Below are 26,668 nucleotides of genomic sequence, written 5' to 3'. Positions count from 1 at the left end.
ACCCAGGCACTCCTCATCTTGTTTATTGTTCCTCTGCCCCTTTTCCCACCAGAAAGGAAGCTCCACGAAACCAGGGACAATTTTTTGCCTCCTTTGTTCACTACTAAGTAACACATAGTAGGTACTCAATGATTCTTTGTTGCATGAATGAAATAATAGGTGGAAAAGAGAAAATCAATTAAGCATTTCTGAGTCCTTGATGTGTACGCACTCATGAATTCTGACAAAAACCAAAGGAAGTACTCTGATCATTTCTACTTTATATTGAGGAAATTAAGGGACAAAGCAGTGAAATCACTTGCTCAAAGTCACACACGTTGTTAGTGAAGTCGATGTAGGCAGACTGAACAAAGCCCACATTCTTATCCCCCCTACTTTACTATTTCCTACATAATAACAGTTTTTCTGTGACAGGGTTATGTAGGGATTAAATGAGATAATGGAGAGAAGGTTTTTAGAATAGGCAGGGGTAAGCCCTCCACAAGTGTCAGTTCCATCTGCTACACACTGCTATGTACCCTACGAATCCCACACATTTCAGTTTGAGATACATGGGCTTACGAAATGGGCAGAAACTCGTGCAGAAACGTGAAAGCCAGTGTCAGAAGTCTCATCTTTTCCAGAGAACAAAATGAAATTTCACTAAATAAAAAAGTGGTAGAGTAAGAAAAGCTTTAAAGGAGAAAAACTTCGAGACCTTAACATTCACTGGAACTGACAAGCTTTAACAAGTAGCTTACTATGGTTAAACCCCTTTCCTTCAAAGACATAGGGAGGAATATACCTCATACACCAAACCCCCCACAAACCCCAGGATAACACCCCCACCAGCCTGTGTTTCACCTTAGATATGCATGTCAGAGGTAAAATGGGAGGAGATAACTAGAGAGGTCATAAGTACTGTGATTCACTCTAAAATGAAACAGACTCTTAAGTGAAAACAGAACTTGGAATTTAGCACCCAGATCACTAATATTGTTTTCATTTAGTCATACTCTGAATTTATAAACATCTAAACAAGTGGCATTAAAAGAGATGTATGTAAGAGATCTGGGAGCAAATAAAGGAAAAGATTTGGAAATCATTAATACAAAAAATGTTTTGAAAATTACAGGTGGACCATTTTGTGAGGATGAGAAACACCTGTAAAGGGAGAGCAGTACAATTAGGTATATGTTAAATCATTCCCTTTTCACAGTGAATGGTACAAAAAGGCCTTCTAGAGCTGCTAAAGAGAGAGATGATGAATCAGAGGGAGAGAATCAGTCTCAGGATTTTCCTAACGGATGAGATTTCCCACCATTGTAAGAATATATGGAGGCCTGCCTTCAAAAGGACTACAACTCAATTTCTAACCCATGATCAGTTAACAAACTGAACTACTATTACTTTCCTCCCTAAGCAGAATAAACATAGTATATCTAAAAATAAACTAACTGCTGATTTTATGAGAACTTTTTTAACTAATAAGTTACTAAATTTCATAAACTACCCGTTTCAGAAACCCAAGACTTCTGACCTCTTGTCATTATATACACTCAATATATTTACTCATTATATATGTATTTATTTATGCCTAGAAAATCTCACATTTTGTTCTACTCAGTTAAAGAAAACTTCAATGGCGAAAAAATATTTTAAAAACTGCAATTTAAACTGGGAAACTTGAAGAAACACAAGAATTTTGTTATCAAAATTTATGTTCTGCATTGTAAGTTATAAAAGCTCTTTACCCATATCCTATTACTGTCAAAAAGTGACAGTCAAATTTGAAATGGCAAACTAGCCTGCTGGTTGCCACCCTTGTTTTGGTTATTTTTTTAACCAAAAAGAGGATATTTTCTCTACTTTAAAACACATTTATTTGTTGAAACTGATTAAACACATTAATGTTCATTCTAGACTCGTGGTTTCTTACCATCCTCTAAAGTATTCTGCGTCACGTGGTCAGACATCTGGCTGGCTCCCATTGGCATATATGCCACGATGTAGAAAGTGTAATTGCTAGCAGGTTCTAAGTCATCAATAATATAATGAGTTGTGTCATTTCCAATGACTACTTGATACTCTTCATTATTTAAACCTGAATTAAAGAACCAGTGTTTGAAAAAATTATGAATATTCAAAATGAAATTAATAAGACCATTTTCCTTCCCTGGTCCTCCAGTCTTGTCTCTGTTTTCTTTTGTGACCCTTTAAAAAAATATGAATGGGAAGGTCTTAATTTCTAAAAGTAGTCGTTTGAATTTTTCCCTAATAAATCAAACTGAAAATAATTAATCTTTACTAAACTTCATTGAATATCTAGTCAAAACCCACAGCAGAGGCAATGTACAGCAGTAGCACAACAGAGCTTAACACTACAGAATACTGTAGTTCTTAACAGTGGAAGTTTTACTTGGTTAAACTCATGGCTTTCTTCTTTTAACCATGAATCTCGGAGAGACAGTAGGAATGTAATGGCTCTGCTCTTTTTAAAAACAAACCAAGCCAAAAGTTGTCCTGCAAAAGATCTCATTTTGGCCCTAGAGGTTCTATTAAATTTGACTGACACAAGTTGTTCTTTTTATTTATACTGAAAGCAAAAGATCTAGGAGGCACAGAATGTGCTTCAAAACACTTTGTTCCACAATGAGCTTTTTTTTTCCCAAAGGGGAAAAAATTCTCAGCGATTCTTAATAAAATATGCATGGCAAGGTATAGAAAAGAATTTGTCTTTGTGGGATTTAATTCCTACAGAGCCAATCTGTAAAGTGGAACAAGAGCGCTGGCAGCTTTGTGAACCGTTCACAGTAAATGCATGTCAACTTCATCAAAACTCTCTAAGGACGAAGGCCCTTCTCCCCACACTGGATTTATAAACAAAACAGAAGGCAAATTCCACGATTAAGTTTTCCCACATTTCTGAATTAACTTGATAGCATTTTAATTAGACAAGATTACAGCCATTTCACAACAGACAGGCTAATGGCTCGTTAATTAGGAACTGCATAGTACGATTTCTGACCTACCAAACAAGGTCCTTGAGTTCGAATTAAAAAGCCTTGTTCTGTCTCTGAATAGACCACTGAGCCGCATGTGGAGGCTCTAATGAAACAACTATAATAGCGAACAAGAGTGGTCTCCACCAAAACCAGCATTCCTTTCACCTTCCTAAATCACTAAGAAGGGAATTAACATACTCCAACATGCTCAGTTAGACTTTCATTCTTCTGGCTACCACAAACCCTGATTTAAATTCAAAATATTCCTTTTCAAAATACTACTTCAAAGTACAAAAAACAAACAACAACAAACCACTTGTTTCTATGGATAATTTTATCATATCATTTTTGGGTGTTGGAATTTGTTTTTAATGTCTATTGCATAAAAGCTAGACTATACGTACAACTAATATTTATGGTTTCTATGAGAAATCAGTCGAGAAATCTCCAGGATTTGTAAGTAGCTTTTCCTTTCCCTTTTTTTGCCAAAGAAAAGAGTAGGATAAAAAAGATTCAAAAAAAAAAAAAAGAGTTAATAGTTCTGACTAAATATTTTGATATTTTGAGACAGATTTGATTGCTACTTTTATGTAATATAGGACATATCAACAAACAGTGTCCTGTTCAGAGTTTTCTATGTGACTCCAGAAAAATTTCAAAACATATAATATCAACTTATGGGGATTTGAAAATGTTTATTTCCCCCCTTAAAAATAACATGCTATAGTGACCATAATTCACCATATTATTTTATGAAGCAATTACACCATTGTTCCTATGTAACTGCATACTTGAACTGGTATATTAAGTGTTAAAGAATTTATATCTTGGCTGGAATGAAATTAATTAGTCCACTGCTCTGTAATGTTTAGCAGGCAGAGCTGGTACTTATTTCTAGACATAAAAACCTTAAACTATACTTACATACACAAAGTATACAATAACAAAAAAATCAGCAAAAATTGATATGCAGGTGATAGAGTGATTATTTAATAAAAGAGATAAATGCCATAGAACTTCAAAAGTATTTTCCGAATTATGTAAGATGTCATTCACACTGAAAACAAATTACTGATGCCCAGTTCCACTTGAAAATAAACTCCTCACATTGCTTACCTTCTGCTTTCATATAGTGCACAGAATAAGCGATGACTTTGTCTGAATTATAAAGTGGCCTCTCCCAAGCTAAAAGGATGGCTGAACTTGACATGGTTTCAGCATGCACATTGTAGGGAGCACTGGGTCTGTCTTCCGACATTACTACGGTCAGTCTGGCTCTAGATAAAATAGATCCTTGGCTGTTTTCAGCCATGCACTGATAAATGGCATCATCTTCAGGAATAATCTGGTTAATTACCAATTTACTGAGGAAAGGAAAAAATATTTTTATGAAAAATTCTAAGAATGATGTAAAACTAAAGTTAAACCGTTGCTAAGTTCACTCTCATTTTAAATGACAGAAGTTACTAAGAACAAAAAACTGAGTCTGTAATCAACCCTACCAAAAACACCTACGAGTTGCTTAAAATCACTCTCATTTTCTGAGTCTACCTAAATAAGTAATAGTGATATCCAAACCCCATTTGTTTTAGGTGATAGGCTAATCTCTTTTAAAATTTGGTTTTTATTAAGTAAGTATATTATTCTGTAATAGCATCTAATTTATATAATATTGCAATGTTACATAAAATTGAAATCAACCAGAATTTTAAAGTTTTGTTAAATATATCACAATGTTATTAGAAGATTCATATTTACACTAATAAAAAAATGAGTTCTTAAAATCATTAAGTTTGAACTGTGGAAAAACTCCTGGGGATTCAGTTATTTCCTTCTAATTTTCTTATTTTTGGGGAGAAGGAAAAGAGACCCCCAAAGGGTTAATATACTTGCTATTAACTTATCAGCTAGTGGCTTACCAAGACTAGAACCCAGGTCTGAGCGACTGTCCAACACTTATTTCATTATAATCTATCACTTCCATAATCCACATATAAAGTACAAAAGGATATATGGCATGCTGATGTTATCATCTTAATTTCTTATTTATTTTATTTTTAGTTTAAAATACCAAGGTAATTTAAATATTTGATATTACAATCATTTCACATAAAAAATACTAAAGCCATTATATCTTAACTAAAATAGTAGCAAAGTGACATAGCTTACCTGTTGTACATTTTAATTCTACCATTAGAATGTATCTTCCTCCCATTTTTCAACCATGACATTTTGGGTGAGGGGATTCCTTCTGCTTGACATACAAATCGAGCAGTGCCAGCTCGAGGCCTTGTTAAACTTTCTGGCCATTCAACAAATGAAGGAGGAGCTATTTTTAAAGAAAAAAGAAAAGAAAAAAAAATTCTGTGTTCCAATGATACCAAGGGTTAAGGAAGAGTACAGCAAAGAGCCCAAATCCCATCCTTGAAAATATTTGACATTTGCAGCTTCTTATCTACACTCTACATACATCTATCCAGATGCCTTCTCTCAGCAGTGCTCATGTAGATGTACACTTTCTCCCTATTGAGACCCTCTGTGTAAACACACTAAAAATATGTATACTATAATCCTTCTTAACTAAGCCCAAATATATAGTCACTTGCAAATGCATACAATCAACAGATTAAAATTTTAGGCTGGTGAATGGATATGTGGGTAGGTAAGAAAAAGATAAAAGGGAAGCTTAAACATGAAGGAACATAATGGTACGCAAGCAAACAGGATGATGACTTAAGAACCATAGCTAACATTTTAACATAGGGCTATGTCTCCTAAAATTCATTATTGGATTACAATTGTTCATATAAACCTTCATATCAATGCTACAAAGTTCAAGAAAGGAAGAAGTAAGCTATCAATGAGATAGAACAACAACTTCTAAAATACAAGATTCTCCTGATTGCAGAATGAAAAAAGACATACCTAATACAGTTAAAGTTGCCATAGCAACAGTAAAGTTGCGTGTGCCTGGGGTTGTGGCCCGACAAACGTACACTCCAGCATGTTGCAGTCTGACATCAGATATCATGAGATTACCATTTCCAAGTACCCGAGTGTTAAAGACATCAATGGACTTATGATCTATTTCCAAGACAATATTTTAGTTAAACCAATGCAACATATGATCTAAAATTATATCAAAAGATCACCATCTAACCATATCATAAAAAGTATAAAATGTGCTATACAAAAAAACCTTTTCTCTACACACTGAAATGCCAAAAAGATAAAAGTCACTTAAATGCTAAACATGTGTTTGGTATATAAAATAAACATTTTATCAGTTTCATTAGCATGAACAAAGTTTAAAGTCTTTTTTTCCTTGAGAAAACTTACCAAGGCGGCTCCAAGAAATGATTGGTTTAGGATTTCCCGTGGCCACGCATTCCAAAACAACAGTCTGATGAAGAGACGTTGTTATGTTCTGTGGGCCTGCTATAATGGTTGGTGTGTAGAAGGAATTAGACTCTTCAACTTTGGGGAGGAAAAGGCACAATATAAAAGTAAATTATAAATAAGATATAACAAGTGAAACAAGTTAAAATATCTATTCTTAAGTTATTCACTTTTTAAAAAATAAATTTATTGAGATATCACTCATTTAACAAATAATACACCACTTTAACTGATTCAATGATTTTTAGTATTTTCGGAGTTGGGAACTATTACCACAGTCAATTTTAGAACATTTCTATCACCCCAAAAAGAAACACCATTAGCAATCTCCTCTCCCCACAGCCTAACAACCACTAATCTTTCTGTCTCTTTGGATTTGCCTATTCCAGACATTTCATAACAAAGGAACCATATATTATATGGTCTTTTTGTGACTGGTTTCTTTTTACTTAGCAAAATGTTTTCAAGATTCATCCATGTTGCAACATGTACTAGTATTTAATTTCTTTTTATTGAGTAATAATAATAGAGTAAGATTTAATCATATAGATACATCACATTTTATTTATCCATCCTTCAGCTGATAGACATTTAGGTTGTTTCCAGATCATTCACTTTTAATTCAGGTCCAAACATTCATTTAATCCTTTCGCTAATCTTGTTAAGAATTTATGTGACAGTGGGGAGAAGTATGAGAGTGCTTTTGTCTTTAGTCTTTCATACCAGGTAGCTAACAGATACTATGTGATATTAAAACATAGCATTAAAAATATAATTTCAGTTTCTTAATGTTTTCCAAAGAGATCTTTAAAAAAATTTTTTTAATGTTTATTTTTGAGAGAGACAGACAGACTGAGAGTGGGGGAGGGGCAGAGAGAGAGGGAGACACAGAATCTGAAGCAGGCTCCAGGCTCTGAACTGTCAGCACAGAGACCAATGCAGGGCTTGAAGTCATGAAGAGTGAGATCATGACCTAAGTCAAAGTCAGATGCTTAACCGACTGAGCCACCTAGGTGCCCCTTCCAAAGGAATTTTTTTAACCTTCAAGTATCTTTTAGGAATCTGTGGAAAGTTAACATTCATATGAAGTTCAATAATGTCTTTCATACAGATTTTCTTCCACTATATTCATGTAAATTTAAATTATTTTAAAATAAAAAACTAGCATCTGTGTATAATTCCATTTTAATAAAATACATTTTTTTTCATATTCATCTCTTCAGCTAGTTTCCCTTCTAACTATGTTCATGTATGGCAAAATATATAAAATTATGTTTATTTAATGTTAACAATGGTTATTTCTGGATACTAGAATTGGGGGGATATTTTTGGGGGATATTTTTAACTTCTATCTTCGTACTTTTTTACATTGTTTAATGTAAAACTTTTTAATTTGTACTCTTATAGACAATACTCTTTATAATATGCATGTATTATTTTTACAAATGCAACTTATAATTTTTCTTAAATCAACAACAAAAAAAGCCAAACTGGAAACAAATATATCTTTATTGACAATGGACAATTTTGGTGGAAATGGATAATTGTTTTTATCTTTTTTGCATTTTATATTTTAAAAACAAAAGTGAAATATTTACAGAACAAATATTCATTCTTTCTTAAAGATGTTGATATAACATAAAACAAGCATTACTGTGAAAGAAGAGGTGCCTAATAGGGGTAAAAATGACAATTTCCAACTAAACTACAATAACCTAAATGAAATTAAAGTACTACTTTATGGCATACTATTACAGCCAGAGAAGGAAAATTAATAGCTGGGTCAATAAATCTGAAATAACTTCTGTGCTGTACCTGGAATCACTGTTAGAGAGGCCTCCATACTTTTACGTCTATGGGCCACAGTAGAAGCAACACAACGATAATTTCCAGCATCCCTTTGGCCAACATCATAGATCTGCAATACTCCTGTTGGTAGGGCTGTTATCCTGTTATGAGAAGAAAGATGATTAAATTCTTTGTAGAATTCATCTCTTAACATGTATTCTATGATTAAGACTTAATACATTCAACCTTTTTAAAGTACCAGACGCAATAGTTTCAAGACCCTTAAAAATATTAGCTTGATTCTATTGTTTTCATTTGGGTCACTACAGTTCTCTAAAAGCATAAATAATTATGCGGTATGTGGTCTGTGAAATCTATCAGTCTAATTTTACACAGAGTTACATTTGACATTATAGCTTATATAACTGATGGTCTAACGCTTAGTACAATTTTTTCAAATCTTGATTTCTTGCCTATAAATATACATGCATTCTCCAAGGTACACCTGAATGTAAATTTAAGAAAAAACTTTCTTGAATAACTTCTTTCAACTCAATACCCTACCATTTTAGCAAGCGATCTTTATCTACTTTGGAATACTGCTACTCATTAGGACAGGAATCAAACTTTTTGAAGTTGCTACTAAGTTCTTGATCCTTAAACCTCAACTACCTTCAGAGCACAAGTACATGTGCACATGTGCATACGTGTGTGTGTGTGTGTGTGTGTGTAGTGGAGACAGGGGAGTGGAAGGTGGAGACAGAAGTGGGCAGCTATCAGAGCATACATAGGAGACCCCTACAGTAGTATTGCTATTGGCAGCAGTGAAGGTCTAATTTAGTTTCCTAAAACCTTGAGCTATAAACCAGTGGTCTTTTGGTTGGAAAAGATGTTTGAGGAAAGCAACAAAGCAGTAAGATAGGTTATGTGAATTATGACCTAAACCAAAAAACAGAACTTATTTTCCATGTGTCAGAGACTGATGATCTAATTCTTTGCCTCACTCTGAAATGTATTTAAGAAGTTGGTAATTGCTACTGTAATTGAAAATAAGCTCCGTAATGGTCTTTCCCCATACAAGTTTCATGACATCTTCATTACTCCTGTATCATCTCCAAAGACAAAAGCTGAATTTACCTGTCCAAAGTTACAGGTAGGGTTGTCCGATTGAATTCCCATGTTATGACTGCAGGAGGGTTTGAAGAAATCTTGCATGCAAATCTAGCAACTCCACCTTCATGGACCTCAGTAGAAACTGGCTGAACTTCAAATGCAGAAATAGCTGTAAGACAAAGTTTGACAAATTTAGAGTAAGTACATTCACTATTATACCGTACAGTACTTGGAAATAACATCATGCTAGATATTATGTATCAGACTTGAACTCTTGCCCAGACATAAGACCAACACAACTAGCTCAAAGAAAATTTAGGGAATAATTTTGGAAAAAACACTGGCAGTTGCCTAGCTCAGGGAATCTGGTCTTTCCAGGATGAGATTCTCAAGAAACTTGCAACCTATCTGGAGAAAAAATATAACCACAGCAAAAACAAACACTTAATAATGATATGTAATCACATACCAAACTGTGTGGTACAAACTTGCAATACTACTGTATTTCAGAGAAGAGGGAAATCAAAAAAGACAGACCAGACAGGCAAAAACTATTTGTAGGGATTTGTTTTAGATTAAGTTTTGAAGACTCATTTCAGATTGGAGGGGGAAAATAAAGACATTCCAGGTAAAAGAAAGAACATGAAAGCAAGCACAGAAGTAAGAAATGTGTAGCCTGTGTTCACAGGATTGTAAGGAAACAGCCAGGACTAACTACTGTAGAATATTTCAGATTAAGTGTTCATGGAAAAGTAGAAGGTGACTACAGATAAAGAAGATTTATACCATGGCACAAATGAAGACATCACTGAAAATTTTTGAGCAAAGGACAGTAGTAATCCTGATAATAGCAGAGTTTGAGGAAAATCAATCAGGCACTGCTACACAGGATAGAGTGAAAAAAGGAGAGCCTCAAGTCAAAACACCAACAGTCTGCTTAAATAGGAAGGACAGAATTGGGTGTGGCTGTAAGAATGGTGAGGCTCTACAGATATCTTAATGGAAACAAAACTTGGTTCTCATTGGACACAGACAGGTCACTGTGTGTTTGGAATCAAATGAGGTTGGTATCGATAGAGCTGAATGAGAAAGGAGAGAAATAAAGCAAATGGTATGTGTGCTTGATGAATAAAAGGTAGAGAGACTCAAGAGGCTATTTTTAGCCTCATATCTCTTCCTAAGTGGAGATAAATCTCTAAGTGTTGATATTTCTAGAGATAATTCTTTGTCATTCTAAGCAAGCCTTCAGAAGCTGGTCATCTGTCTCCAAGGTTTTATACTTTGATAGAGTCCAGACTCCAGGTAACAGTGTGGTTTTCCTTCCCTTTACTATATTCTAGGGCATAAATAAAGGGAGGGCCTCAATGATGGTCTTACTCCCCCTCCAAAGACTCCAGTTCAAAAAAATAGATAAGCCTTTATAGTTTATCAACAAAGTGAGAAGTTATGAAGAAAAGCAGAGGGAATAAGGTCTACATGACTTATCCTTCATTAGATTGGAAAGGGTAAAAAGTGATGGAAGACTACAAATTCTGCATCAATCTGTAAACAGATCACAACACTTGAGAGGTAAAACACGAAGCCAGTGAATAATGGTGAAAATATTCTTAGGAACATCTACTTCCAAAAAGCAGAGTGGGGGTAGAGTAATACTTTATGTGTGTATATAACAAAAAATTTCTGCTTCCTCAAGAATGATTCTGAAACTGCTATTGTCAGTGGATAACTGAAAAAGTCAAAACTATTTTCATGACCACCATCATCTGTCTCTTGTACTCTTATTTCTAGAGTATACAGTGTTTTCCAGAAACTGCATGTAGTATCAAGGAATGATATTGCAACAGACTCAGTGCAGAAGGAGATCTGTGTGAGAATCCAGCTGTCTACTATCAAATTAATTAAAGAGATTTGCACAAATGCAAAACAATGCTACCTCAACATTTTCTGCTTTGGAAAACAGTTGTGTTTCATTAAATGTGAGATGTTAATATGTAAGAGATCAGTGCTTTCATTTTTAAATTAATGAAATTTCTTAAATTTCACAGTTTTAATATCTAATAAGACGTCTTAATAGGTATAACCTACATAAATAAATGCTCTTTGGGGTCTTCAATGAGTTTTAAGAGCATAAAGAGACTAAAATTTTTGAGAACCACTATCAAGAACATCAAACTCTAAATATCAATATAGTTTCTCTTTTTGCTCACCTCTATAATCACTTTCTAGGATGTTAATCTACTTACAAACATTTTCTCTATCAGACCTATGGTCCACCTACTGAACAATCAGGAAATAGATATTTATCTTCAAAGTTATCAGGTTTGCAATAGAATAGCCCAATTTCTCAGTAACAATGGAAGCTTATCTTTCTATAAGTAACTAAACTTTTGTTGAATACATTCAGAGCGGGAATTAGGACCTAAGTTTCCATAAATTTAATGCCTGATTTATGAAGCATTAATTTCTCTTACTGATCCCATATTTACCTTTTTCATGTATGAAGGGGTGAGTTTTAATTCTGGTTGTAATTCATAATCCAGAGTATATTCAACTTACATACTTCAAAGTGGGAAATTTATCTTAATTTCCAGTCTTTACCACTCTACACTGAAATATCTAATATAGCTTAATTTTTCTCCATAAAGTAGTTGTTCCTTCAGCCCTATCTATTTGACTTCTTCTATTACTCCAAAAAAAAAAAAAAAATCAAGTACCTGATTCACTATGTTTTATCTCATCTCTCTATCTGATTTCTCTCCATCCCTAAAAGTCCTCTCTTTGATCCAGGACCCTATCATCTCCTGCCTGGAAGTACTGTAGGCACCTCTTAGGTGGTACCTCTTGTACCAGCAGAGTTACCTCCAGAATGATAGTCAAAAAATACAAATTTGATTTGTGTGGCTAATGATTAGGCCCTGCAAAATTTCTTAAAAAAAATTTTTTTTAATGTTTATTCATTTTTTGATAGAGAGACAGAGCATGAGTGGGGGAGGGGCAGAGAGAGAGGGAGACACAGAATCTGAAGCAGGCTCCAGGCTCTGAACTGACAGCACAGAGCCCGACGCGGGGCTCGGACTCACAGACCATGAGATCATGACCTGAAGTCGGATGCTTAACCAGGCATCCAGGCATCCTAATCCCTGCAAAATTTCTTGCCTCAATCACTTACAGTTTTGTTCCATGAGTACTGAACTACTAATTCTCTGAATATACCATGATATTTCACACCTCTAAGCCCTCTACAAGCATATCCTTCTCTCTGAAATATCCGAGGTCCCTCTGTCCACCTGATGAAACCCTAACATCATTTATAGCCTAGTTCACTTGTCCCATCCTTTGGGGAGTTGCTACAATCATTTTCTCTGCAACTTCTGTACACTGCAGACCTCTGCTGTTACTTTTATCCCACAGTAATATAGCCACTTGTTCACAATTTTTCTCCCCTTCTACACTAGGAACTCATCAAGGGCTAGCAATGGGTCATATTCTTTGAAAGATCCCTTAAGGCAGTGAATGGCAGACTCAGCATTAAAATAATACTTGTTCAACTAAACTTATACATATTTTTTCTCCAATTATATTACGTCTTTAAACACAGTAACCAGAAATGTAAGAAGTTTCCAAATTATACTTTTTATAATTTTTTTATTTGCTATAATTCCGAATGGTGTCCAATATTTTAGTGGCATTATCTTTAGAGACAACAGTCTGATCCTCCTCTATTAAAAGATTTCTATGAAGATCAAATAAGCCAGTAAGTGAAGGCTCTTAAGACTTTTTATAAATGCTATGATTATTGAGTTTAATAAAGATAATCATTCTTTTGCCTTGAGTATTTCCCTCCAACCACTTAAGCACTTGAGTGTTGTTTTCTACCCTAGATCTCAACTAATCAATCAAACAATACAATCCCTCTGAATCTTTTTTTTTTTTTTTTTGAGTAGCTCCCTGCTTTTTACCCCAGATGCATTAGTCTCTGAAACCCTTAAGATTTTTATGATAAAAATTGCACTAACTTTGCAATATAGGTCAAATATGCTAAAACTCTGGAGTCAGCAAATTCCAAGAGCTAAAAGCTAAATGAATGCATCATTTGACTCAGTAAGGGTATTTCTTTTGGGGAAAGTGTGGAAGAACAGCTTTATTGAGGTATAATCACAAAGCATGTAATTTACATACCATTCAATTCAGTCACTTTAAAGAGTACAATTCAATGGTTTTTAGTACATTCAGAGTTTGCAACCATCCTCATAATCAATTTTAGAATATTTTCATCATCCCAAAGTGGAATCTCATTATCCTTTACTTATCACTCCCTAATCTACCCACTCCCTCCCTCCTCCAGCCCTAGGGAATCACTAATCTACTTTCCTCCACAGCTTTGTTGCATTGACACTGACATACAACATTTTGTACAATGTGATTATTCAATATACATATATACTGGGAAATGATGACCACAAGAAGCTAAGTTAACATATCCATCAAGTAAGGGTATTTATTTTTAAGTTTATTCATTTATTCTGAGAAAGACAGAAAGAGAGGGGGAGGGGCAGAGAGAGAGAGAATCCCAACAGCCTCTGTGCTACCAGTGCAGAGCCCAACTCAGGGGTCCCACTCATGAACCAGGAGATTAAGACCTGAGCTGAAAAATCAAGAGGCAGACACCTAACTGAATGAGCTCACTCTGGTTCTTAGTAAGGCCTCAAGCAAGTATAAAATTTTTTTAAATCCCCCTAGACACCTTTATATTTTAACATTTCTAACTTTCTGGTCCCTTTTGAAAATTCAACGTGCTGGCAAAATGATTTTTCCCAATGAAGACCAAGTCTCATCAGTATCTCTGAGACTAAAGAAAAAGGCATTTGTGATACAAAAATAAATTGCCATTCTTCTGTTTGTAATTCCTCCCTCTGGGCATCAACTCCATTTTCTTCCCTCACCTCTGGGAACCTGATGTATCTGCCTTCTCTCTCTCTCTTTCTCTCTCTCTCTCTCTCCCCTGCATATTCAAATTCTTCTCCTGGATCCTTCCATCAAGCCTATAAAAGTGATTAAGTTTTTTCAAAACCTCAAAACACAAAAAACAAAACTCCAGATCTCTCTTTATGGCATGTATCCCTCTGGCAGCTATCCACTCTCTTCCCCAAGGGATCAAAACTTTTCTAAAGAGTAGTTTATTCTCGTTACCTCCCCTTCTTCCTCTCTGACTTTATTCCTCAAACATCTAAAATCTGTCGTCTTCTCTATTATTTTACTGAAACAGTGTCTAGGACATTGCACACTTATTTCTTACACACTTACTTTTTTTTCAGTTTATTTTTTTGAGAGAGCACAAGCAGGGGAGGGGCAGAGAGGGAGAATCGCAAGCAGGCTCCGCACTGTCAGCACAGAGCCTGATGCGGGCTCGAACTCACAAAACTATGAGATCACAACCCGAGCTGAAATCAAGAGTCAGACACTCAACCTACTGAGCAACCTAGGCGCCCCTCTAACACATTTTCTTATCTCTTTATTTCTCAGATTCCTCCTTCCAGTCTCCTTTTTCAAGGGTGCTCCCTTCTCTGCCCTTCCCTCCAGAGATTCTCTGTCCTTTTTTCTCTCCAGATTCTCCTTGGGTGATCTCATCCACATTCAGTTTTCAGTGACATCCATCTCTTGCTGTGAATTCCCCCAAATACATCTCCATCTTGGATCACCATCCCAGAGCTTCATATTCATGGCTTCAATCACTACTAGACATCTTTGCTTATAATTTATAAAAGGCACTAATCATCAAGTTCAAAATGAAATCATCATCTTTCCTCCAAGCCTTCATCTCTACCTCAGTCGGTCACACCAGTATCCAGATAGTCACCTGAGCTAGACACTACTAACTCCTTGTTCTGCATTTTCATTCACTTTTTCCCACTGATCTTAATTCCTAAACACATGTCAAATCCACTCCTGTGTTCTTCTCCCAATGTCTCTCACTGGAACCACTATAAAAATCTCTTATCTGGTTTCCTTACTCCCATTTTTCCTCTTCCCTGCTTCAAAAACATCCTCTAGATGTACACAATTGTTTGATGTGGCCACACTGGGCTCACAAGCAGCTTCCATCTATTAATTTGAAAGGCTTCGATAGGTCAACCCAATACTGCTAAAACCAAAAAAGGAATAATCTCATAAAAAATGTGATTCCAGTTTTAAATGTTGTCAAAAAGCACTGTGCCTTAGAAACCCCTCCTTCTAAGTCTTTAAACTGCTTAGCCTAATTATTAGAAAAATTGAATGTATATATCCTTGCTACATTAAAAGGAATAAATAGCTTTCTTTATGCCAACTACATATTTTTAATTCTTTTTGGCTGAGCACATTCTCAATAAACAGACTCAATGGCTCTCTTTTGCAAAAAAAAAAAAGTAGTTTGGGGCATCTGGGTAGCTTAGTCGGTTGAACTCAGGTCATGATCTCACGGTTCCCCACATCTGGCTTGCTGCTATCAGCACAGAGCCTGCTTTGGATCCTCTGTCCCCTCTTTTTCTGCCCCTCCCTCTCTCTCTCTCTCAAAAAAATAAACATTAAAAAGTTAGTTTGGAACCAATTACCCCAAACCAACTGTTTATATGGTAGGCAGGCAACAGTATTTAAATAGTCATTCTTAAGTAGTTATGCATAAAAAACACTGAATATCTCTATTAGATACACATTATAACTATGACACAAAGTGGTTAATTTCCACAAGTCATATAATATCAATCTCATTATCTGAACAATCACACCATTCATTTAGCTTGTAGTTAACTCATGCTGGTAGGCTTTGAGGCATGCAATTATACATAAAATAATGGGCCATATTAGCTGTCTCCCCAGTCCAGGAAAGGATTTTACTTACACTTATTTTAGAAAAATTTTAGGCTAGTAATCTATTCTAAGTTTTTCATTCATTCAACAAATATTTATTCAGTGTATAGCATATTAATTATACTTATTTTAGAAAAATTTTAGGCTAGAAATCTCTTATAAATTCATTCATTCATTCAACAAATATTTATTCAGTGTCTAGTGTATTCTAGGTGCTGACGATCCAATAATAAACAAAACCAACAGAGACAAAGACCCTCAGGGATCTTTATCTAGTGATGCAGTAAGGCATTTAACAAAATTACTATGCAAGTATATAACTTCAAATTGTGAGAAATGCCTTCATGGAAAAGTACCAAGAATTATGAAAGCACATAACAAATTATAATAAGGATAAAAGTAACAATAGCTTAACATTTTAATGCCAGGTAATGCTTTAAGTACCTTACATATTCCAATTTATTTAAACCCCATAACTATTATTACCCCAAATTTTAGTCGAACAAACTGAGGCACAGGGAGATTAAGCAACTTACTTAAGGTTCTGCAGCTAGTAAGTAGTGAGACTCAGATCTAAAACCAGGTAACCTCCATAGACCCTTATGTGAATTCTCTCATGAGTGCAAGTTTGAAATCCTCAAGATTTTTGTTGAAGATAAAAAATATTGGTTCTGTATTCAAGCAGTTCTGCTGCTCTGGTATAAGTTAATATGCATGGACTTTCTAGTTGGATAAGAGTATGTGTTAAAATCCTAAATTTCCAAAATAGAGTAACTCCTGTATACTAGGATTCTGAAGCTATGGCTCTCATCTTGAACAGGAGTTCCTGTTTCTAGGAACTCATTAGGATAAGAGAGACAGGAATGCATGTAAATCGAATCACACTAATTCATTCTAATATTTATTTAGGAATAAAATATATTTAAAAAAAAATCTATTTAAAGGGAGCCTGGATGGCTCATTCGGTTGAGCATCTGACTTTGGCTCAGGTCATGATCTCATGGTTCATGAGTTAGAGCCCCACAATGGTGGGGAGGCCCACAGCCCGTTCAGGGTCAGTGCAAAGACTGTTTCAGATCCTCTGTCCCCTTCTCTCTCTGCCCCTTCCCAGCTGGCACTGTCTCTCAAAAATAAACATTTAAAAAAATCTATTTAAAAAAGTTTACCTAATGGGAATGTTAGTGATTCCTGTATCATTATTCTCTTACTTCTAAGCTCACATATGTTTGTTTGATCATCAGAAAGCCAAGCACCTGGAGACTACTATTAGAATAGTAGACAGGAAACCAGCTATGGTTCTGAATGATGCAAGAGACTGTGGAATGGAAAGGAGGGCACACATAAGAGATGATGATGTACACTAAACAACATGATTTGGCCATAAGGTGTTCACGGGAAAAAGAGGGAAAGATACAAATGGTTGAGGTTTCTGGCCTATGTACCTGGAAGGCTGGGGTATATAGTATGGTGTCTGCATAGGAACACAGAAGAGGAGCTCAGACAGACTGGTGAATCACCATTATAGACTCTCATTTCCTCAAAATGAGAAAAAACTGGACATATTAAGGAAGTCTAGGAAACTATACAATTAGGCCAGGGATTAATAATATAAACTCTCAAGTATCTATCCATCCTGATTTCTTTCTAATTTTTTAAATGCTTATTTATTTTTGAGAGACAGAGAGAGATAGAGCACGAACAAGGAAGGGGCAGAGAGAGAAGACGACACAGAATCTGAAACAGGTTCCAGGTTCCGGGCTGTCAGCACAGAGCCTGATGCAGGGCTTGAACTCACGAACTGTGAGATCATGACCTGAGCTGAAATCAGACGCTTAACCGACTGAGCCACCCAAGAGCCCCTATACAGCCTAATTTTTTAATTAATGGTTCAGATGTCAGGCTGTCATTAATGTTTGAAGAAAAACATCTTTGAGTTTTTAAAACAGCAGCCTATAAAAAAAAGCAACATATAAAATGTAAAAGTAGCAGAGGAAAGAAGTTCTGACTTCTGAAGCTCTGTTGGGATGAGCCTAGGAAGCACAATGTTTACTGCTCTTCCAATTTAACTTATTCTCATTTCTTGATGATAGAAGTTAAGGCATTAGAAAACCAAAGTAGAGGATATGAAGACTAAGGCAGAAGCTTAGCCTTAGCTGGTTTACAGAAAATCAGGAATAAATTCCAGTACATTACAGGGCATAATTTAGGCAGATAGAGGGAGGCAGTACCACAGTACAGCCTTGCAGGTAAGGGTGCCCATATTAAAATCTATAGCTCTGGGTTAAAGTCATAGCCTTGATCTCATGTTCATGTGCTGCGTGCCCTTGAGAAGTTACTCAACCTCAAGCTTCAGTATCCCTTAGTAAGATGGAGATAATATCTTATGAGATTATAAAAATATTAAATTATATGCACATATATATATGTGTACATATATGCACAGAGAACAACATGAGCATGTGCTCAGGCACTGCTTGGTACCTAGTAAATCCCAATAGTGGTGCTGGAGGTGGGCACAGTAGGATGCCCTGCTACGAATACACTGCTTTTACTTTCAGGACGAGGACTTCAAGGAAGGCAAACAAAAGATGTCAGTGACCTTATACAATAAAAATAAACGTTAAAGTCCTAACAGAGGCAGAGGCATTCTAAGATTTAAAATTCTTCTGTTCTTGGGGCGCCTGGGTGGCTCGGTCAGTTGAGTGTCCAACTTCGGCTCAGGTCATGGTCTCACAGCTCGTGAGTTCGAGCCCTGCATTGGGCTCTGTGCTGACAGCCCAGAGCCTGGAGCCTGCTTCGGATTTGGTGTCTCCTTCTCTCTCTGCCCCTCCCCCGCTCACACTCTGTCTCTCTCTCTCTTTCTCTCTCTCAAAAAATAAACATTTAAAAATAAATAAATAAAATTCTTCTGTTCTTTTCTACTCAGCCAGACTACATAGGCTTTATGTAAAGGAACATAAAATGAGGAGAAACAAATACTCTTCCCATTTTTTCATGTGCACACATAAATATTTCAATGATGAAATAATAGGGGATAGATTACAAGAAGATAATCTATAGTAATTCAGATTCAGATCTGTAGTGGTAGAATTATGTAAGATGATTTTTTTTTGTGCTTATATTTTTCCTACAAGACACATAGCTAAGAAAAAGTAATATTTTAAAATAAATTTTATATGCCTACATGGGGCATGGAATGAAGAGTTTGCATAAATTTTCTACTGTTGCTCCACTACTTGATAAAATCCCTCATCTTTAATTTTTATCTGCCTTCTTTTTAGTACTTTGAATTTCCCTTTCTTTGGGCAGGTATCACCTACGATCTATGGATGCTCAATTCTCTCCCCAACCAGGGCCCTCAACCTGAGAATTACAAGAAAAAGAACATCTGAAAATAGCTCCTTTTCAATAAAATACAAGTTGCATAGAATTTTACATGAAAACTTAGAAACTTTAGCATACGAATCATCTCTATCATGACAGTTTTAAACTTTGTTTTCCAGTTTTTATTTTGCTTTTTTTAAAGGGGGGTTTTAATTGAGTAAATAAATATGTCCTTTAAATGAATGCTAGATCCCCCTAAAACTTTAGTTCACAAACTATTTTCAGCATTGTCAAAGCATTTTGCACTTCTTTAATGTTCTTATGCAAATCTCAGCTTTCTCCTTGATATGGACTTTGTTTCTGCCAGTTAGGTATGATTTTACAAGTCTACAGCTTCCTTGTGAAACCTGACCTCTTTCTTCCCTCCACAGCCAGTGCTAACATAAACCAAGAGCCCCACAAGAAGTCATTAAAGCACTGCTGTTAAGAGGCCAGAGCTCTATAAAATAGGTAAGAAATGCGGTCTCAAGAAACATGCGCCATCCTCAAAAACAATCTTGCAAACACAATAAATGTAAGTGCCTATTTTATTTGTGACTTCCTCCTCTCCACCTGTCTACTTAATCATTTGCTTCTATGATTTATAGTCAGAAAAAAAAAAAGGATCAAAGACGCTAAAAGGACAATGTTCTTCAAATCTTTATTTGAACAGAAAGGAACATACAGACGTTTCTACATTGAAAATGTAGGACTACAACATTAAATTAGTGTGCCATTCATGTTTCTAGAAGGTTGCAATGAATAAAATACTTAACACAAGTTGATTTTAAAACAAACTAAAAATTATGAAAATACAGTCTTGAAATGATAAACAGTATTTTTTTTAAGAGAAGGAGGGGCAGGGGCTGAGGGAGGGAGGGGTATGGGGAGGGGGAGAGGGAGAGGGAGAGGAAGAGGAAGGGTGAAGGAGGGAGGGGAAGGAGAATCTTAGGCAGGATCCATGCTCAATGTGGAGCCAGACATAGGGCTCAATCCCACAACCCTGGGATTATGACCTGAGCTGAAATCAAGAATTAGTCACTCAACTGAGCAACCCAGGCACCCCAGCCATACAGCAATTTAAAATAAGTTCACAGAGGGGCACCTGGGTGGCTCAGTCAGTTAAGCGTCTCACTTCCGCTCAGGTCATGATCTCTCGGTTCACGAGTTCAACGTGTCGGGTTCTATTCTGACAGCTCAGAGCCTGGAGCCTGCTTCGGATTCTGTGTGTGTGTGTCTCTCTCTCTGCCCCTACCCCACTCATGCTATGTCTCGCTCTCTCTCAAAAACAAAAACATTAAAAAAATTTTTTTTTAATAAATTCATAAACTATTCCCTAATTTAAAACAAATACCATCACTTTCTTCCGTAAATCCCATTTAAAATATTCTTTTACTAAAAGAAAACATTTCAGTCAGTCAGAATCTTGCTGCAGGGTTTATACCAGTGGTCCTAACACTGTGGATCAGCCAGGGTTCTGAGGCCTCAGACAGTCAAGGACTGCACCAGTTGCTACTGCCACACCCCCTCCTTGGGGAGTCCCGAATGGCCCGGAAACATGGCCAGTAGTCACGTTCCAGTGCCCCTATACTGTCTTCATGGGTCTAAGTCACCAATTAGTAGCTCTAGGGGCATTTTTATGCTCATGAAGAATATTGGGAGATTCCCCTCTCAGACTCTCAAATGTGCACAATTTCCAAGTCCATCATGGAGTGTATACAGATTAAAGTTTATTTCTATGACACTGGCTTTCAAATCATGCATTTGTCTATTCCAGACTTTACTAATCAAAACACAGTTGTAACTTCTTATTTCATTTGGTTCAATTCATTTTGATCTTCAAACCTGAAGACTGACCTGCAATTGAACAGGATGTAAACCTAGAGACCTGATCCATTGTTTAATCAAAGTATCAGGGTAACTAACTCTTTACCTACTGAGGCAAAAACCCACCAAGGTACAAGTTTCAAACAGAAGTTGAAAATTTATTGTATCCTTAAGACTAGGCAAGAGACTGGGGCGCCTGGGTGGCTCAGTCCGTTAAGTGTCCGACTTAAGCTCAGGTCACGATCTCATGGGTCATGGGTACCAGCCCCACATTGGGGTCTGTGCTGACAGCTCAGAATCTGGAGCCTGCTTCGGATTCTGTGTCTTGCTCTCTCTCTCTGCCCCTCCACTCACGCTCTGTCTCTCTCTCAAAAATAAATAAACATTAAAAAAATTTTTTTAAAAAAGACTACGTAAGAGACTACTTGTACTTTTTAGGAAGTGTTTTTATAGGAAAAAATTGATTTTAATAAAAATAATATAATGCAAGACAGATGCACTCATTCATTTTTTTAAATGTTTATTTATTTATTTTGAAAGAGAGAGAAAGTGCACGCATGAGCCACACAGGGGCAGAGAGAGAGAGGGAGAGACAGAATCCCAAGCAGGCTCCACGCTGTCAGCTCAGAGCCTGACACAGGGCTTGAACTCATGAACTGTGAGATCATGACAGGAGTCAGATGCTAAATCAGGAGTCAGATGCTTAACTGACTGAGCCACTCAGGCATCCCCAGATGCACTCATTCTATGTCTTGGGTGTCAACCTCTTTTTTTCAGCTGTACTGAGTATAAAATAGCTATTCTATAAATGTTTTATTACCTGACTTCTAGTCAATTTAGTATCCTGATTGAATCTGTAGCAATTCTGAGAGCTAGCTGCTAAGAGGTTTATCTTTGCTTTTCAAAGGAAATGTTTAGCCAAAATAAGTGTCAAAATAAATACAAACAAAATAAAGGCTAGAAACTTTATAACAAGGGTGGAATGCAAGGACTTTCAGAAATAGACCCCCATGTAAAGTTCCCAGAATGGATTATTTTCCAGTATATTCCTACTGTATCCATGTTAAAAGACACCTTTAATAACATCTCTGAACTCTTTGTTTTTTTTATATTTTATCAATTTTGTCTTGCCAAACACCAGATTTGATTCTTTCCAGATTCAAGTTTTTTCCTGGAAAGAGTGCCTCAAAGCTCTTCAAGTTCCTTTCTGTCAGATGGGCCACTCAACAGTTTTCTTATCGATAACTGGTTTTAGGAATTCTCTAACTTTCCAATTTATTCAGGTCCCCAACCACTTAAACCCTAGGCTATATAAACTTAAGTTCAGACAACATGTCTTGTACGTCTGTATGTTGCTTGGGGCCAGAACAGTGCCCTGCATACAACAGGCAGTCAATAAAGATTTCTTGACTGAACTCAATGAACCATGTCACCATCTCTCTCCTATTTACAACAGAACACTATCTTAGCTCCCTGAGAAGATTAAGATAATTTTTGCTATAGCATTCCCTACTGTATAACCCTGAGCAAATTACTCTTCCTAAACATATGTGGTTATGTTGGGGCACCTGGCTGACTCAGTCAGTAGATCATGCAACTCTTGATCTGGGGGTCATAAGTTTGAGGCATTGAGTGTGGAGATTACTTTAAAAAAATCTTTAAAAAATATGGTTATGTAAAAGAGGGCTCTTAAAAGCATTTTTATGGATTACATAAGGTAATGCATGTAGAACACTCAGCATAGTGCCCATAACATTAAAGACACTCAATGTCTTTAGCTATTTCTACTATTTTATTGGACAAAAATTTTCTTCCTTATCACCTAAAAATCCCTCCCTCTTCACCTTGTTTTTCTCCCTTCACTCCTGGTTCTGAGGAAGAAGTAACCAATTCAATCTGTGCCAAGATGACCTGACCCTGATGATCATCTCTGGGCCCCTATTCCATTTATTATTCCCATTTTCTTGCATTACTCCCTCATTACTAGTTTCTTCCTGACTATAAACATATCTTCCCATTCTAAAAAGTAGTATAGAACTCAAGTCAAGCCAACATGCAATACATGTCTTTTCTGTCACTGTCATTCTTCTGGAATTACTCCATCCACCTAATTCTTCACTTCTGCTGGGTGGGGTGGCATGGTACGGTGTGGGGATAAAGAAGAGAGAGGGAGAACAGCCATAGGTATAGAGTCGACCCTTGAACAACAGAGGTTTTAGGGGCACTGACTCCCCAGGTACACTAAAAAATGTACATGTAACTTTTAACTTCCTTACTTAACTACTACAAACTACTAATAGCCAACTGCTGACTAAAAGCCTTACAGATTACAAAGTCAATTAACATATATTTTGTATGTTATATATATCATACACTGTGTTCCTACAACAAAGCTAGAGAGAAAGTGTTAAGAAAACTGTAAGAGAAAATACATTTACAGTATTATACTGTATTTATTGAAAAATTCCTGTATAAGTGGACCCACACAGTTCACATTCATATTGTTCAAGGGTCAACTGTATTTATATGCAAGGCTCAGGAGCTCCTTGGGAATGAAATTTCTCTTAAGAGTAGTAGTAGTAGTAGTAGTGCTCATGGTGCTCAAAGATTTAGTTTAAAAACAACTGACCAGTTTAGGTTAGGAGTGTGTCAGAATTCATGGCTACCTGACTCAAATTAGGCAAGCCATCAGGACCCCTGAATTTGTGCACATAAAGGAGAAGGTGAAAAGGGAGAGGGAGATGCATTCGGGCTGCTGGCTAAAACTTCTGAAAGTGTTTTTAATTTTATTTATTTTTGAGAGACAGAGTACAAGTAGGGGAGGGGCAGAGACAGGAGATACAGAATCTGCAGCAGGCTCTAGGCTTTGAGCTGTCAGCACAGAGCTTGATGTGGGGCTCAAACTCACAAACTGAGATCATGACTTGAGCCGAAGTCAGACACTCAACCGACAGAGCCACCCAAGCGTCCCAAAACTTCTGAGAGTTTTAACAAGATTATAAGGGGTAGAGAACACAGGCATGCCCACCATTTGGGGTTATGACAGTAAGCTGGAATGGGGCACAGCAAGTATAGTTTATGCACTAGGCCTGACTGGAAAACACCTGGAGAAAGAAACCACAAGACTCACTTGAGGAGGATACTCAACAAAAGAAAGAAGAGGCTGCTGACTCTCCCAGGATCCTGAGCACAAAAACTGAACTAAACGGGAGCTGACTGAAAATTTACCTCTCCCACAGACCCTTTTTAACTTTTCATAATTCAAGATCCTGCTTTTACTACCATTTACTCATACTGTAATGCCTAGTGTGTCCCCATAGAGATGCCGGGCATATCTGTATATATCTGATACGTGGGATCAATTTTCATCTTAGAGAAAAAACTCTAATTGTTGACTTTGTGTTGTCCAGGCACTAGCATAGTCCCCTTGCTCTTCAGTTTCTCCCCGCTCTCCTCCTTCTGTCCCTCTCTCTCACTTTCTCTTCCCAAATTTCCATATTCCTGTGTCTCTGGCAGGCATTTTGGTAAAATAACTGTGGCCTGAACTGGAGGAATGACTGGAGATGGAAACACAGGGACAGAGTCAAGAGACATTTGGAAAATGGAACCAGTATGACCAGAACTTAGTAGCAAATGTTCCAAAAGTGCAAATTAACAAACATTCTCATAATACACTGCTATTGACAGTACAATATCAAAAAAAGTTAATGTGTAACAATGAACAAACATGCCTAAGGATGCTATTATATCTTCAATTAATGGAACTCAGCCCTTAAAATGACTATGTTATTACCTGGGAAAAAGTTTGTGATATGCTAAGAGAAAAAAAGATACAAAACTGTATTGACAACTGTCTCATGACTGCTCAAGTAGAGAGCTGGAATCCACTCTTACAACTTCTTTTATTCTTAATAAAATATGAACAGGTGAACCAAAGCTCTTTTTTTGCAGGCATCTAAGAGTTAGGACTTGACAACAATGCTGGGCTTATTGAGCATTGGCTGATGTTGATGCAGACAGAGTGAATTAAAAGATGTGAGACCAGGGGTGCCTGGGTGGCTCAGTTGGTTAAGCATCCAACTTAAGCTCAGGTCACGATCTCACAGTTTGTGAGTTTGAGCCCCACATTAGGCTCTGTGCTGACAGCTCAGAGCCTGAAGCCTGCTTCAGATTCTGTGTCTCCTCTCTCTCTGCCCCTCCTCACTCATGCTCTGTCTCTCTCTCTCAAAAATAAATAAACATTAAAAAAAAAAATTTTTTTTTTAAAGATGTGAGACCATATGACTGAAAAAAGCAAAAAATTAATCAAAGACATTTTATTTCTTTGAAAAACTTAAGATCAGCTCAATGAGAACTCAAAGTTTTTAGTTACAGCAAAGGTTAATTGCTTTAGGAGAGAAGCAAGACTGAGGCATGGAATTTTATTTATTGGTTGACTGAATAAATGAATGCATATGTAGGTAGTTGCTATAAATGTGTAATAAACCTTTTTTAGTAATAAAAATCTATGTAAAAGTTGCTTCTTGTTGTTCAACCTTCAAGAATATGGGGCAAAAAAGAATACGGTAAAAGATTCCAAACTAGTTGGAAGGCTGAATGATTTTCTTAGTCTCAAAGGTCCCTTCCATGACACTATTATTCCAGCAGCAGAAGCCAAATCTCTGACACAGAGATAGCTGTGACACAAAGAGAGATCCCGGAGTCAGGAGCTCTAAGTTCTGGTCTTGGCTCACTTACCCACTGCCTTTAACATGCATATATCAGAATCCCTTGAAGTAGGGCCATCTACTTCACAGGTTCTTTTGAGGAGGGAATAAGATTGCAGTCACGAGTGTCTTATATGCCCCACACCAGGGCTCCTGAGCTGGGGTATGTATGGACCTTAGCTATGGGGCAAAAAGCAGAGCAAATTGAGAAACGACTGGACTGAGGTCAGGGACCTGTATTCTTCCCAAGCTCTATTATAAATGATCTGTATGATCTGTCAAAAGTAAGCTCTCTTCAGTTCTTGGTGTCCTCATACTCAAAATGGTAGTGTTCTTCCCCACTCATTCATCGACTCTGACCCCCAGGCTGGGTGCTGGGCTGCAAAGAATGAACCCAGCTGCCAAGAGCTGGGTGTGGCAGAGATGGGAGTCCATGGGCATGACTGTTTACGGCTACTCAGGTTTCTTGTAGGGAATCTGAACATGTGCCATAATTAGATTGTGGTGATGGCTGCCCAAGTAAATATACAAAATATTTTTTTCATTATATACTTTAACTGGGTGAACTGAATATCAATAAAGCTTATTTTTTAAAAAGAATAAACATGGTAGTGTTCTTCTCAGCCATCAGTGCCACTCCTT

General features: G+C 36.7%; 1 protein-coding gene across 1 annotated transcript in view; it reads right to left on the bottom strand.

Moving 5' to 3' along the window:
- Positions 1-26,668, bottom strand: part of PRTG (protogenin) — a 123,346-nt gene that overhangs the window by 53,365 nt on the left and 43,313 nt on the right. Inside the window, exons 3-9 of the mRNA XM_042988802.1 lie at positions 9,309-9,453; positions 8,199-8,332; positions 6,324-6,461; positions 5,910-6,068; positions 5,154-5,313; positions 4,101-4,348; positions 1,919-2,083 (exon numbers count right to left, since the gene is read on the bottom strand). Of these exons, the coding sequence (XP_042844736.1) occupies positions 1,919-2,083; positions 4,101-4,348; positions 5,154-5,313; positions 5,910-6,068; positions 6,324-6,461; positions 8,199-8,332; positions 9,309-9,453 (1,149 nt within the window). The remainder of the gene's footprint in view (positions 1-1,918; positions 2,084-4,100; positions 4,349-5,153; positions 5,314-5,909; positions 6,069-6,323; positions 6,462-8,198; positions 8,333-9,308; positions 9,454-26,668) is intronic.

This window comes from Panthera tigris, chromosome B3 (genome assembly GCF_018350195.1).
Source record: "Panthera tigris isolate Pti1 chromosome B3, P.tigris_Pti1_mat1.1, whole genome shotgun sequence".
Classification (NCBI taxonomy): Eukaryota; Metazoa; Chordata; class Mammalia; order Carnivora; family Felidae; genus Panthera; species Panthera tigris.
The sequence above is the reverse complement of the archived record's forward strand: the minus strand, read 5'-3'. Positions and strand labels throughout refer to the sequence as shown.